Source organism: Leucopleurus acutus (genome assembly GCF_964270905.1).
Source record: "Leucopleurus acutus genome assembly, chromosome: 2".
NCBI lineage: Eukaryota > Metazoa > Chordata > Mammalia > Artiodactyla > Delphinidae > Leucopleurus > Leucopleurus acutus.
Window position 1 is genome coordinate 63,857,341 of NC_139143.1, and position 12,516 is coordinate 63,869,856.

Below are 12,516 nucleotides of genomic sequence, written 5' to 3' on the forward strand. Positions count from 1 at the left end.
ATCCTCAACAAAATATTAGCAAACCAAATTCAGCAATACATTGAAAGGATCATACACCATGATCAAGTGGGATTTGTCCCAAGGATGCAAGGATGGTTCAATATGTATGTATATATTCCATATATATAATGGAATATTACTCAGCCCTAGAAAAGAATGAAATCTTGCCATTTGCCATGTGGATGGACTTAGATGGTATTATGCTAAATGAAGTAAGTCAGACAGAGAAAGTCAATTGCTGTATGATTTCACTTATATGTGGGTTCTAAAAAAACAAAACAAATGAATAAACTTAACAAAAGAGAAACAGAGTCATAGATACAGAGAACAAACAGGTAGTGTCCAGAAGGGAGGGGTCGGGGGAGGAAAGAAATAGTGAGGGAAATTAAAATGTACAAGCTTCCAGTTGCAAAATAAATGAGTAACCAGTATGAAATGTACAGTGTGGGCAATATAGTTAGTAACTATGTAGTATCTTTGTATGGTGACATATCATAACTAGACTTACTGTGGTTATCATTTTAAAAGGTCTAGAAATATTGAATCAGTGTGTTGTGTAACAGGACCTAACATAGTGTTCTAGGTCAATCATACTTCAAAAACAAACCAACAAACAAATCCATAGAAAAAAAAGATCAGATTTGTGGTTACCAGAGGTGGGGGGTGGGAGAGGGGGAAGTGGATGAAAACAGTCACCAGGTACAATTTCCATTTGTCAGATAAATAAGTACTAGGGAGGTAATGTATTACACCATGATGAATATAGTTAACACTGCTGCATGTTACATATGAAAGCTGTTAAGGGAGTAAGTCCTAAGGGTTCTCATCACAAGGAGAAATTTTCTGTTTAATGTTGCATCTCTATGAGATAATGGATGTTCACTACACTTACCGTGATGATCAGTTTGTGATGTATGTAAGCCAAACCACTATGTTGTATACCTTAAAATTTATACAGTGCTGTATGTCAATTATATCTTAAGAAAACTGGAGAAAAACACACACCCCCAAAAGCCACCCTCCCAAATGAATATGTATTTACAGTACCTAATGTTTTGGCAGAGGTTAATGAAAATGTTTCTTCTACCTGGGTGAATAATAAGCATAAGACATTAACTTTAAAAAAAAGCTCCTCAGCCCTGATCTAGATTACCAAGAGCCATATTTTTATCTTTTTCCCTTATGATTTTTATGTCTAGAAAGTATGGTTTAGATTTTTGCTTAGCTATTGTTTCATATTATTTGTATCTTTCTTCAAATTAATGTTAATATTTATTTAAACAAATGAACTTCAGATTTTAATTGTTATACCTTTAAAGTGATCTGACATTTTATTTGATCTCTTTTTTTTCAGGAATAATAAATTTCTGATTTTTATATATCACATTGTATTTTCAGAAGAATTTGAATATGCAGGACATATTATACGGATAATGTACATTTATCCTATGATAATGCATCTATGGCCAATGGCAAGAGAATTAAATGTGTCAGCACTGATATTAGTAAACTACTATTTTGTATTTTTATATCTGTTAGAATCAGCATTGAAGGTACTGTTTAAAATAGAAATGTATCCTATAAAAAGAACAGTTTAGATAATTTGAATCTATTTTTGTCATTTTTTGGAAATAATTGATACTAGAAGCCTTTTGCTGTAGCAGTTGATAGGATCCCGGAATTTTAGTAATCTTTTTGAATTTTCTGAGTTTAATAATGAAATCAGTAAAACAGTTAGTCTTGGATATCAGATAAGAGAAGTATAAAAGTGGAGAGAATCTCAAAGATCAGGCAAAAAAGAATTGAAAATCTAGACATTTGCTGTTTCCCTCAAATACTCCCTGTAATGATGCAAAGAATAAATAAGTGAATAAAACCAAAATGGCTTGCTAGTTACTTGTCATAAGATGAGAACTACTTTTTAGGATAAATACTTCAAAGATGATTTATCAGCATTACATTTTCATACTTTAATTATAATTAATAGTATTGCAATGAATCTGTTTAGTGCTTTTCATTGCTTTTCTTTGGCATTACAGCTTCATAATAGATTACGTATATTTGGAATCAAATTATAATTTTTGATGTAGGATTTTTTTGAATTTCAAATGAATGACTTAAAACCCAACTTTTGGAATATAACTCATTTGTAGTTGAGGATTTAACTGTTAATTTTAAAGAATCCCCTCCCCATATCATTGTATAGTGCTATGAAATGATGTACATTCTATATGTTTCCTAAACAGATAACAATTTTGAAAAGCAGATATTTTCATCAACATTGGAATACTTTGGAATTTTGTATCGTGCTTATTGGAATCGTTGATATATTTTGTATATACTTTGTCAGATTGAGACCAGACCACTTGGTTCTTATTCAGTTTACAGTAATAATAGGTTATTTCAGAATAATTAGATTTATTCCTCTTATCAAGGTAAAACTTCAAATTTTAAAATACTTTTTTTTTTCCTATACTATTTGTCAAATGAATTAAGAAACCTCACTATTTTGAAAGAAATGAGGGAGGGAGCTGTCTTTTCTCCTGGAACCCTCTCTTTAAAGGTATCTGCATGGTTCACTCTCTCACTCCCTTCAAGTCATTGCTCAAATCTCACCTTCTCATGGAGAAGGTCTTCCCTGACCTTCTTTTACGCTACGTAAAATGGCAACCTGCCCTCCATACTCCCAGCGTGTTCCACCCATCTCTCTGATCCCCCTCCACTTGTTTAAATTTTAATTTTTCTGCGTAGCACTTATCACTTTTTTACTGTATGTTATATGTGCTTTCCACAAGGTAGGGATCTTTGTTTTGGTCACTGATGTAACCTGTGGCTCCAGAATGGTACCTAGTATATAGTTAGTACTTAATAAGTTATGTATTGAATGAATAAATGAAAACAGTGGTGCCCCTGCAGCAGGATTACCCAGAAACAAGTTCTCCAAGTTTTAGTAAAATTTGCTCATAAAGCCCTAACTGTGCAGAAGCATAAAAATATTTACCCTAGAGCCCACACTACTTACATAGCCCACTGCGTATGAAGTTCAGTTTTACTGTGGCCTTCAATCTCCTTAACAATGACCATTTCTTCTTTTCGTGGCTCTGGTTTTGATTCTGAAGGTAGATCTTCAGATTTTCAGTCTCCGTTCTTAAGCCTCCTTTCTCTTTCCAATGCAGTTGCGTTATATAAGCTTTTTTTTTTTTTTTTTTTTCAGTACGCGGGCCTTTCACTGTTGTGGCCTCTCCCGTTGCGGAGCACAGGCTCCGGACGCGCAGGCTCAGCAGCCATGGCTCACGGGCCCAGCCGCTCCGCGGCATGTGGGATCTTCCCAGACCGGGGCACAAACCCGTGTCCCCTGCATCGGCAGGCGGACTCTCAACCACTGCGCCACCAGGGAAGCCCTATATAAGCTTTTAACTTGGGTGCTCTAGATGATTTCGCTTGCCACTCCATATTTTTGAGTTGCTTAATTCTTATTACATCAAATAAGTCTTTTAGTATGTATTGAAGTTATAGAGGCTTAATATGAAAAAACATTGCTGTAAACCCTGACGGCAAAAGGCATACATTAGAATCCTCCATCTAGTCCCCGTTCTCCAAGCAATTTTATAGTGATCTTAAAGGCAAAATCGTCTGAATGCCCAGACTTGTGCTTGTTGACTTCCTTTTTTTGTTCCTTCCTTGATTCTTTATTAATGTTACCAAACTTTAGTGTTCATAAGGATGACTCTACAGAGTTGTATGCACAATTTATTTATGATTTTTTCCCTATGAGCTGAGTTTAGAGCAAAGTGTCGACATAAGGTATAACCCACCATAATACAAACGCCTCTAGAAATGAGGATATGTAGAATGAGGCTAAGTCTTAATGTGGAAGGTAGAGGTGTCCTTAGATAAGCAGTTTTTATACAGGGATCTTATGCAGATGAATGTAAAATAATTATTTTAGAAGGAATACTTTGTGAAAAGTCTCTCTGAGTGAAATAAAGATTTAAAGATGTGTTATTGTGGAAGTCAACCCTATTTAAAGTGTGAACTAGTTGCTATTTCTGTTTAACATGGCTCTGACAAGTCCCAGTGGAGTGTATTTAAGTAAATATAGTCATGATTAGCTTTTGTTTACTGAACAGTTACTATGTTCAAGGAACTGTGCAGACCACTTTACTTACATTATCTAGTTAAATTGTTATAAGAGCCCTGTGAAGTAGGTGTCACCACTCTATCAAGTTAGGTGTCCTAATAGCCAGTCTCAGCAGAGTGTGGCTTTCAAAAGAAACAAATCTGTATTGGAAAACTTTGAAGAATATTGGAGACCTTTACTTCAGATCGGCCCAGGGGGTGCCAGTGCATCATGGAGTAAAACTTTATAAAAAACCTCTTTAATATCTCTCCCTCTGCCCAAAGTTTCACAACCAGAATAACAGTTTTAAAAAAATCTGTCCCTTCTCTGCTCTTGTGACTCCTTCTCTGTGATGTCCTTTTCCTGGTCACATGTTCCTCCTGTGTTACCTGGCCCCTCACCGTCCTCCCTGTGCTCTGATGTGCATCTGTCTCTGTGATTCACTGCATTGCTCGTGAGGGCCACTCCACTGGAATTCTGGTACTTAGGTATTAATATCCACATTGAACAGATGAGGACACTGAGTCCTTAGCGTCACTAAGTAACTTGCTCAAGGTCACAGAGCTGGCGAGTAGCAGAGCTGGTATTTGAACCCAGGGAGGTTTATATTTAAAAATCCCACTCTCCTCAGTCACTGCACTCTCCTTCCTCAGCTTATGATTTGAGAAATTTAGAGCTAAGGAGGATCTTAGATACCCTAAGGTCCTTATCTTACAAGTGGAGAAACTGAGGTGTAGAGAGATTTATTCAGTTGGTTACTATCACCCAAGTTATTGGGGTGACCTCTCTTGTCCCCTGAAAACTGGTGATATGGAGAATGAGGGAAAGCGCAGGGTAGGGATTTCCCCTTAAAGCTACAGAACAGTTATTCATTGAGCTTTCATTTCTTTAGAGTGGCTCTCAAACTTGAGCGTGCATAGAATCACCTGGAGGACTTGTTAAAGCACCGATATGGGGGCCCATCCCCAGAGTTTCTGATTCAGCAGGTCTGGAGTGGGGCCTGAGAATTTGTGTTTCAGCAATGGTGTCGCATTTGTGTTTCTAACAAGCTTGTTAGAAATGACACTTTGAGAACATCTGCCTTAGAGGGTGCTTTTCCTCATTAAATTTTCAGTTTTTTTCTCTCCGTTATTCCAGGTACTAATACCACTGCTGATGAATATTGTAGATGTGCAGATCAAAAAGCGCCTCAGCTTGATGTATAGTATTACAAAAGGCTATGTCAAAAGTCAAGAGGATACCAAGTTTTTAATAAAACAAATTTCTAGCCGAAAATCCATAAATCAGGTGAGAGACAAGCACTGGTCATTTGGGGAAAACATCACTTAGGTGTCTTGATTTCTTTTAAGACCATTTCTGCATGTATTTGACCCAACAGATAAATTATATCAAGTGAAAGGGATTCAATTGTTTATTATGTGATACGAGGTGCTGCAGAGAACAGTCTCTGCTCTTTAAATTTCAGCTATGATTATCAAACTCATTTATGATCTTCAGAGAAGAAAATCTATTCATTTTTATTTTCTGAGTGCAGAGTAAAGATTCTGTCTTTGTAACACTCTCGAAGGGTAGGACACTTGAAATAGGCTTCATATAGGAAATGAGACGTGAATAAGGCTTTAAGGAAAGGGTAGGTCTGAAGTGGCGGGAGAGAGAGGGAAAGAGAACAAAGATTTGACAGTGAAAACCTCAAATGCTGGTACTGAGGAGTGCATGAGTGGTCGTATTTATTATTATTATTTTTTTATCATTCAAGATCCTCCTCATTTCCAGGCAGTATGAGTTAAGTACCAAATGGGAGATGAGGACGTAAGCACATTAGGAACTCATAGGTGGAATGAATCACCTCCTAACCAGCTTCCCTCACACCAGTCTGTCCACTTCAGGCCCCTCTGCAATTTAGCAGAGTCACGTTCCTAAAAGGGCTATTTTAACTTTCATATATGATTTTCTGCTTCAGAGTATTCAATTCCATGGCCTAAGAGGTAAGATCTTTGAATATACACACACAGACACACACACAGAACACTTATGGTAAAAAATATTCATGCATAATTTTGCAACTTGGAAATAATATAATAAAAGAAATAAAATTATCCCTCTCAGCCCTCCACTCTACCATCTCCCAGAGACAGCCCCAAAGCCACCACTCCTGGGTTAAATTCCTCTACTATTAGGCAATAATAATTTTAATAATATGCATATGTATTTAATTCTTTTTTTGGAATTTTATTTTATTTATTTTTTATACAGCAGGTTCTTATTAGTCATCAGTTTTATACACATCAGTGTATACATGTCAGTCCCAATTGCTCAATTCATCACACCCCCACCCCCCGTCGCTTTCCCCACTTGGTGTCCATACATTTGTTCTCTACATCTGTGGCTCAATTTCTGCCCTGCAAACCGGTTCATCTGTACCATTTTTCTAGGTTCCACATATATGGGTTAATACACGATATTTGTTTTTCTCTTTCTGACTTACTTCACTCTGTATGACAGTCTCTAGATGCATCCACGTCTCTACAAATGACCCAATTTCGTTCCTTTTTATGGCTGAGTAATATTCCACTGTATATATGTACCACATATTCTTAATCCATTCATCTGTTGATGGGCATTTAGGTTGCTTCCATGACCTGGCTATTGTAAATAGTGCTGCAGTGAACATTGGGGCGCATGTGTCTTTTTGAATTATGGTTTTCTCTGAGTACATGTGCAGTAGTGGGATTGCTGGATCATATGGTAATTCTATTTTTAGTTCTTTAAGGAACCTCCATACTGTTCTCCATAGTGGTTGTATCAATTTACATTCCCACCAACAGTGCAAGAGGATGCCCTTTTCCCCACACCCTCTCCAGCATTTGTTGTTTGTAGATTTTCTGACGATGCCCCTTCTAACTGGTGTGAGGTGATACCTCATTGTAGTTGTGATTTGCATTTCTCTAATAATTAGTGATGTTGAGCAGCTTTTCATGTGCTTCTTGGCCATCTGTATGTCTTCTTTGAAGAAATGTCTATTTAGGTCTTCTGCCCATTTTTGGATTGGGTTGTTTGTTTTTTTAATATTGAGCTGCATGAGCTGTTTATATATTTTGGAGATTAATCCTTTGTCCGTTGATTAATTTGCAAATTTTTTCTCCCATTCTGAGGGTTGTTTTTCGTCTTGTTTGTGGTTTCCTTTGCTGTGCAAAAGCTTTGAAGTTTCATTAGGTCCCATTTGTTTATTTCCATTATTCTAGGAGGTGGATCAAAAAAGATCTTGCTGTGATTTATGTCAAAGAGTATTCTTCCTATGTTTCCTCTAAGAGTTTTATAGTGTCCTGTCTTACATTTAGTTCTTTAATCCATTTTGAGTTTATTTTTGTATGGTGTTAGGGAGTGTTCTAATTTCATTCTTTCACATGTAGCTGTCCAGTTTTCCCAGCACCACTTATAGAAGAGACTGTCTTTTCTCCGTTGTATATCCTTGCCTCCTTTGTCATAGATTAGTTGACCATATGTGCATGAGTTTATCTCTAGGCTTTCTATCTTGTTCCATTGATTTGTATTTCTGTTTTTGTGCCAGTACCATATTGTCTTGATTACTGTAGCTTTGTAGTAGACTCTGAAGTCAGAGTGTCTGATTCCTCCAGCTCCGTTTTTTTCCCTCAAGACTGCTTTGGCTATTCGGGGTCTTTTGTGTCTCCATACAAATTTTAAGATTTTTTGTTCTAGTTCTGTAAAAAATGCCATTGGTAATTTGATAGGGATTGCATTGAATCTGTAGATTGCTTTGGGTAGTATAGTCATTTTCAAAATATTGATTCTTCTAATCCAAGAACATGGTATATCTCTCCATCTGTTGATATCATATTTAATTTCTTTCATCAGTGTCTTACAGATTTCTGCATACAGGTCTTTTGTCTCCTTAGGTAGGTTTATTCCTAGGTATTTTATTCTTTTTGGTGCATTGGTAAATGGGAGTGTTTCCTTAATTTCTCTTTCAGATTTTTCATCATTAGTGTATAGGAATGCAACAGATTTCTGTGCATTAATTTTGTATCCTGCAACTTTACCAAATTCATTGATTAGCTCTAGTAGTTTTCTGGTGGCATCTTTAGGATTCTCTATGTATAGTATCGTGCCACCTGCAAACAGTGACAGTTTTACTTCTTTTCCAATTTGTATTCCTTTTATTTCTTTTTCTTCTCTGATTGCCATGGCTAGGACTTCCAAAACTATGTTGAATAATAGTGATGAGAGAGGACATCCTTGTCTTGTTCCTGATCTTAGAGGAAATGCTTTCAGATTTCACCATTGAGAATGATGTTTGCTGTGGGTTTGTCATATATGGCCTTTATTATGTTGAAGTAGGTTCCCTCTATGCCCACTTTCTGGAGAGTTTTTTATCATAAATGGGTGTTGAGTTTTGTCAAAAGCTTTTTCTGCATCTATCAAGATCATATGGTTTTTCTTCTTCAATTTGTTAATATGGTGTATCACATTGATTGACTTGCGTATATTGAAGAAGCCTTGCATCTCTGGGATAAATCCCACTTGATCATGGTGTATGATCCTTTTCATGTGTTGTGGGATTCTGTTTGCTAGTATTTTGTTGAGATTTTTTGCATCTATATTCATCGGTGATATTGGTCTGTAATTTTCTTTTTTTGTAGTATCTTTGTCTGGTTTTGGTATCAGGGAGATGGTGGCCTCATAGAATGAGTTTGGGAGTGTTCCTTATTCTGCAGTTTTTTAGAAGTGTTTGAGAAGGATGGGTGTTAGCTCTTCTCTAAATGTTCAATAGAATTCACCTGTGAAGCCATCTGGTCCTGGACTTCCATTTTTTGGAAGATTTTTAATCACAGTTTCCATTGCATTATTTGTGATTGGTCTGTTCATATTTTCTATTTCTTCCTGGTTCAGTCTTGGAAGGTTATACCTTTCTAAGGATTTGTCCATTTCTTCCAGGTTGTCCATTATATAGGCATAGAGTTGCTTGTAGTAGTCTCTTAGGATGCTTTGTATTTCTGCGGTGTCTGTTGTAACTTCTCCTTTTTCATTTCTAATTTTATTGATTTGAGTCCTCTCCCTCTTTTTCTTGATGATTCTGGCTAATGGTTTATCAATTTTGCTTATCTTCTCAAAGAACCAGTTTTTAGTTTTATTCATCTTTGCTGTTGTTTTCTTTGTTTCTATTTCATTTATTTCTGCTCTGATCTTGATGATTTCTTTCCTTCTGCTAACTTTGGGTTTTGTTTGTTCTTCTTTCTCAACTTCCTTTAAGTGTAAGTTTAGATTGTTTATTTGAGATTTTTCTTGTTTCTTGAGGTAGGCTTGTGTAGCTGTAAACTTCCCTCTTAGAACTGCTTTTGCTGCATCCCGCAGGGTTTGGATCATCGTGTTTTCATTGTCATTTGTCTGTAGGTATTTTTTCATTTCCTCTTTGATTTCTTCAGTGATCGTTTGGTTATTTAGTAACGTATTGTTTAGCCTCCATGTGTTTGTGTTTTTTACGTTTTTTTCCCTGTAATTCATTTCTAATCTCATAACGTTGTGGTCAGAAAAGATGCTTGATATGATTTCAGTTTTCTTAAATTTATTGAGGCTTGATTTGTGACCCAAGTTGTGATCTGTCCTGGAGAATGTTCCATGTGCACTTGAGAAGAAAGTGTAATCTGCTGTTTTTGGATGGACTGTCCTATAACTATCAATTAAATCTATCTGGTCTATCGTGTCATTTAAACCTTATGTTTCTTATTTATTTTCATTTTGGATGATCTGTCCATTGGTGTAAGTGAGGTGTTAAAGTACCCACTCTTATTGTGTTACTGTCGATTTTCTCTTTTATAGCTGTTAGCAGTCGCCTTATGTTTTGAGGTGCTCTTACGTTGGGTGCATATATATTTATAATTGTTATATCTTCTTCTTGGATTGATCCCCTGATCATTATGTAGTCCCCTTCCTTGTCTCTTGTAACATTCTTTATTTTAAAGTCTATTTTGTCTGATACGAGTATTGCTACTCCAGCTTTCTTTCGATTTCCATTTGCACGGAGTATCTTTTTCCATCCCCTCACTTTCAGTCTGTTTGTGTCCTTAGGTCTGAAGTGGGTCTCTTTTAGACAGCATATATGTGGGTCTTGTTTTTGTATCCATTCAGCAAGCCTGTGTCTTTTGGTTGGAGCATTTAATCCATTCATGTTTAAGGTAATTATCAATATGTATGTTCCTATGACCATTTTCTTAGTTGTTTTGGGTTTGTTTTTGTAGGTCCTTTTCTTCTCTTGTGTTTCCCACTTAGAGAAGTTCCTTTAGCATTTGTTGTAGAACTGGTTTGGTGGTGCTGAATTCTCTTAGCTTTTGCTTGTCTGTAAAGGTTTTGATTTCTCCATCGAATCTGAATGAGATCCTTGCCAGGTAGAGTAATCTTGGTTGTAGGTTCTTCCCTTTCATCACTTTAAGTATATCATGCCACTCCCTTCTGGCTTGTAGAGTTTCTGCTGAGAAATCAGCTGTTAATCTTATGGGAGTTCCCTTGTATGTTATTTGTCATTTTTCCCTTGCTGCTTTCAATAATTTTCCTTTGTCTTTAATTTTTGCCAATTTGATTACTATGTGTCTCGGTGTGTTTCTCCTTGGGTTTATCCTGTATGGGACTTGCTGCGCTTCCTGGACTTGGGTGGCCATTTCCTTTCCCATGTTAGGGAAGTTCCGACTATAATCTCTTCAGATATTTTCTCGGGTCCTTTCTCTCTCTCATCCTTCTGGGACCCCTATAATGCGGATGTTGTTGTGTTTAATGTTGTCCCAGAGGTCTCTTAGGATGTCTTCATTTCTTTTCATTCTTTTTTCTTTATTCTGTTCCACAGCAGTGAATTCCACCATTCCTTCTTCCTGGTCATTTATCCGTTCTTCTGCCTCAGTTACTGTGCTATTGATTCCTTCTAGTGTAGTTTTCATTTCAGTTATTGTATTGTTCATCTGTTTGTTTGTTCTTTAATTCTTCTAGTTCTTTGTTAAACATTTCTTGCATCTTCTCGATCTTTGCCTCCATTCTTTTTCCGAGGTCCGGTATCATCTTCACTATCATTATTCTGAATTCTTTTTTTGGAAGGTTGGCTATCTCCACATCATTTAGTTGTTTTTCTGTGGTTTTATCTTGTTCTTTCATGTGGTACATAGCCCTCTGCCTTTTCATCTTGTCTATGTTTCTGTGAATGTGGTTTTTGTTCCACAGGCTGCAGGTTTGTTGTTCTTCTTGCTTCTGCTGTCTGCCCTCTGCTGGATCTAATTCTTGATTTATTATTTCTAAACAGCCTTTATTTACTCTTTGCTGTGCAATATAAGGAGATTAAACATTCATCTCCTTTAACCTTTTCTTTTTCTCTCTTAAATTTTTGGAGCTATTATTTTTACAGGCAGACGGTTTATAACATTTACCTTCTATGCTGTAAGTATAATTGTTTTCATTCTTTTCAGTAAATTACTCTATACATGGAAAACCAAAAAACAACCTCTACTTTATGATTATATAAATATTATGATTGTATAAATGTTATTCACTCTAGAACCTATCATTTGATTGAATCCATAACAAAGGAAATATGATGCTATGTCATTAAACCTTTTGTACTTGAAGGAGACTCTTCTCTATGAAACAGCAAATGAATTAATTTTTTTTAACAATACCTTCCTTCTCTTCCTTTAGGTTATATTCCTCAGCCACTCTTTCTGGAGTCTCATGTGAGCTCCCTTTTTACTTTCCTTTCTATTATGCTGGATTATGTCCATAAGAAATTTTTTCCATACGTACAAAAAATTTTCCCTAAGTCCAAAATTCTTTTTGTTTTGATTTTGATTTTAATAGTTTGACTCTCCAAAACCATTTTCCTGAAGTCATTGCCCCTCTGTCTTCAGCATTGCTGATACAAGACTGATTTTACTTTTGCTTTTGTAGGTGACTTTTTCCCTCATTCTTTAAAGTCTTTGGGATTTTCTTTTTATCCTTGGAGTTCTGAAATTTCACCAAGATATGTCTACGTGTGATTTTTTTTTTAAATTTGTCCCATTCAGCACATGGTGGAGCTTTTATAATCTGAAGATTACCATCCTCCTTCCATTACTTATTTGATTATTTTCTCCCCTCTGTGGTTTCTATTTTCTCCTTTTGGCACTCTTTTAAAGAGTTTTGAATATCTGTGTTGAGTCCCTCTTTCAACTTTCCTCATAACTTTCAACTCTTTCCTCTTTGTATTGAGAACCCCCAGTGTGATTTTCCAGGTTCCTAAGTCAGTCTTTAGCTGTGTCTATTCTGTTATTCAGTCCATCTGTTAACTTTGTTTTTGGCAAATACTTTTTGTCAAGCAATCAAGAACTTTGATTGCTTCTTTTTCATAGTAACTGTTTCTTTTA

General features: G+C 36.2%; 1 protein-coding gene across 1 annotated transcript in view; it reads left to right on the forward strand.

Moving 5' to 3' along the window:
- The window catches only part of SLC9C2 (solute carrier family 9 member C2 (putative)), a gene marked incomplete at both ends in the record, with an annotated part of 78,027 nt that overhangs the window by 23,301 nt on the left and 42,210 nt on the right, over positions 1 to 12,516 (forward strand). The window contains 3 exons of the mRNA XM_082858438.1: positions 1,355 to 1,553; positions 2,247 to 2,435; positions 5,258 to 5,407. Of these exons, the coding sequence (XP_082714564.1) occupies positions 1,355 to 1,553; positions 2,247 to 2,435; positions 5,258 to 5,407 (538 nt within the window). The remainder of the gene's footprint in view (positions 1 to 1,354; positions 1,554 to 2,246; positions 2,436 to 5,257; positions 5,408 to 12,516) is intronic.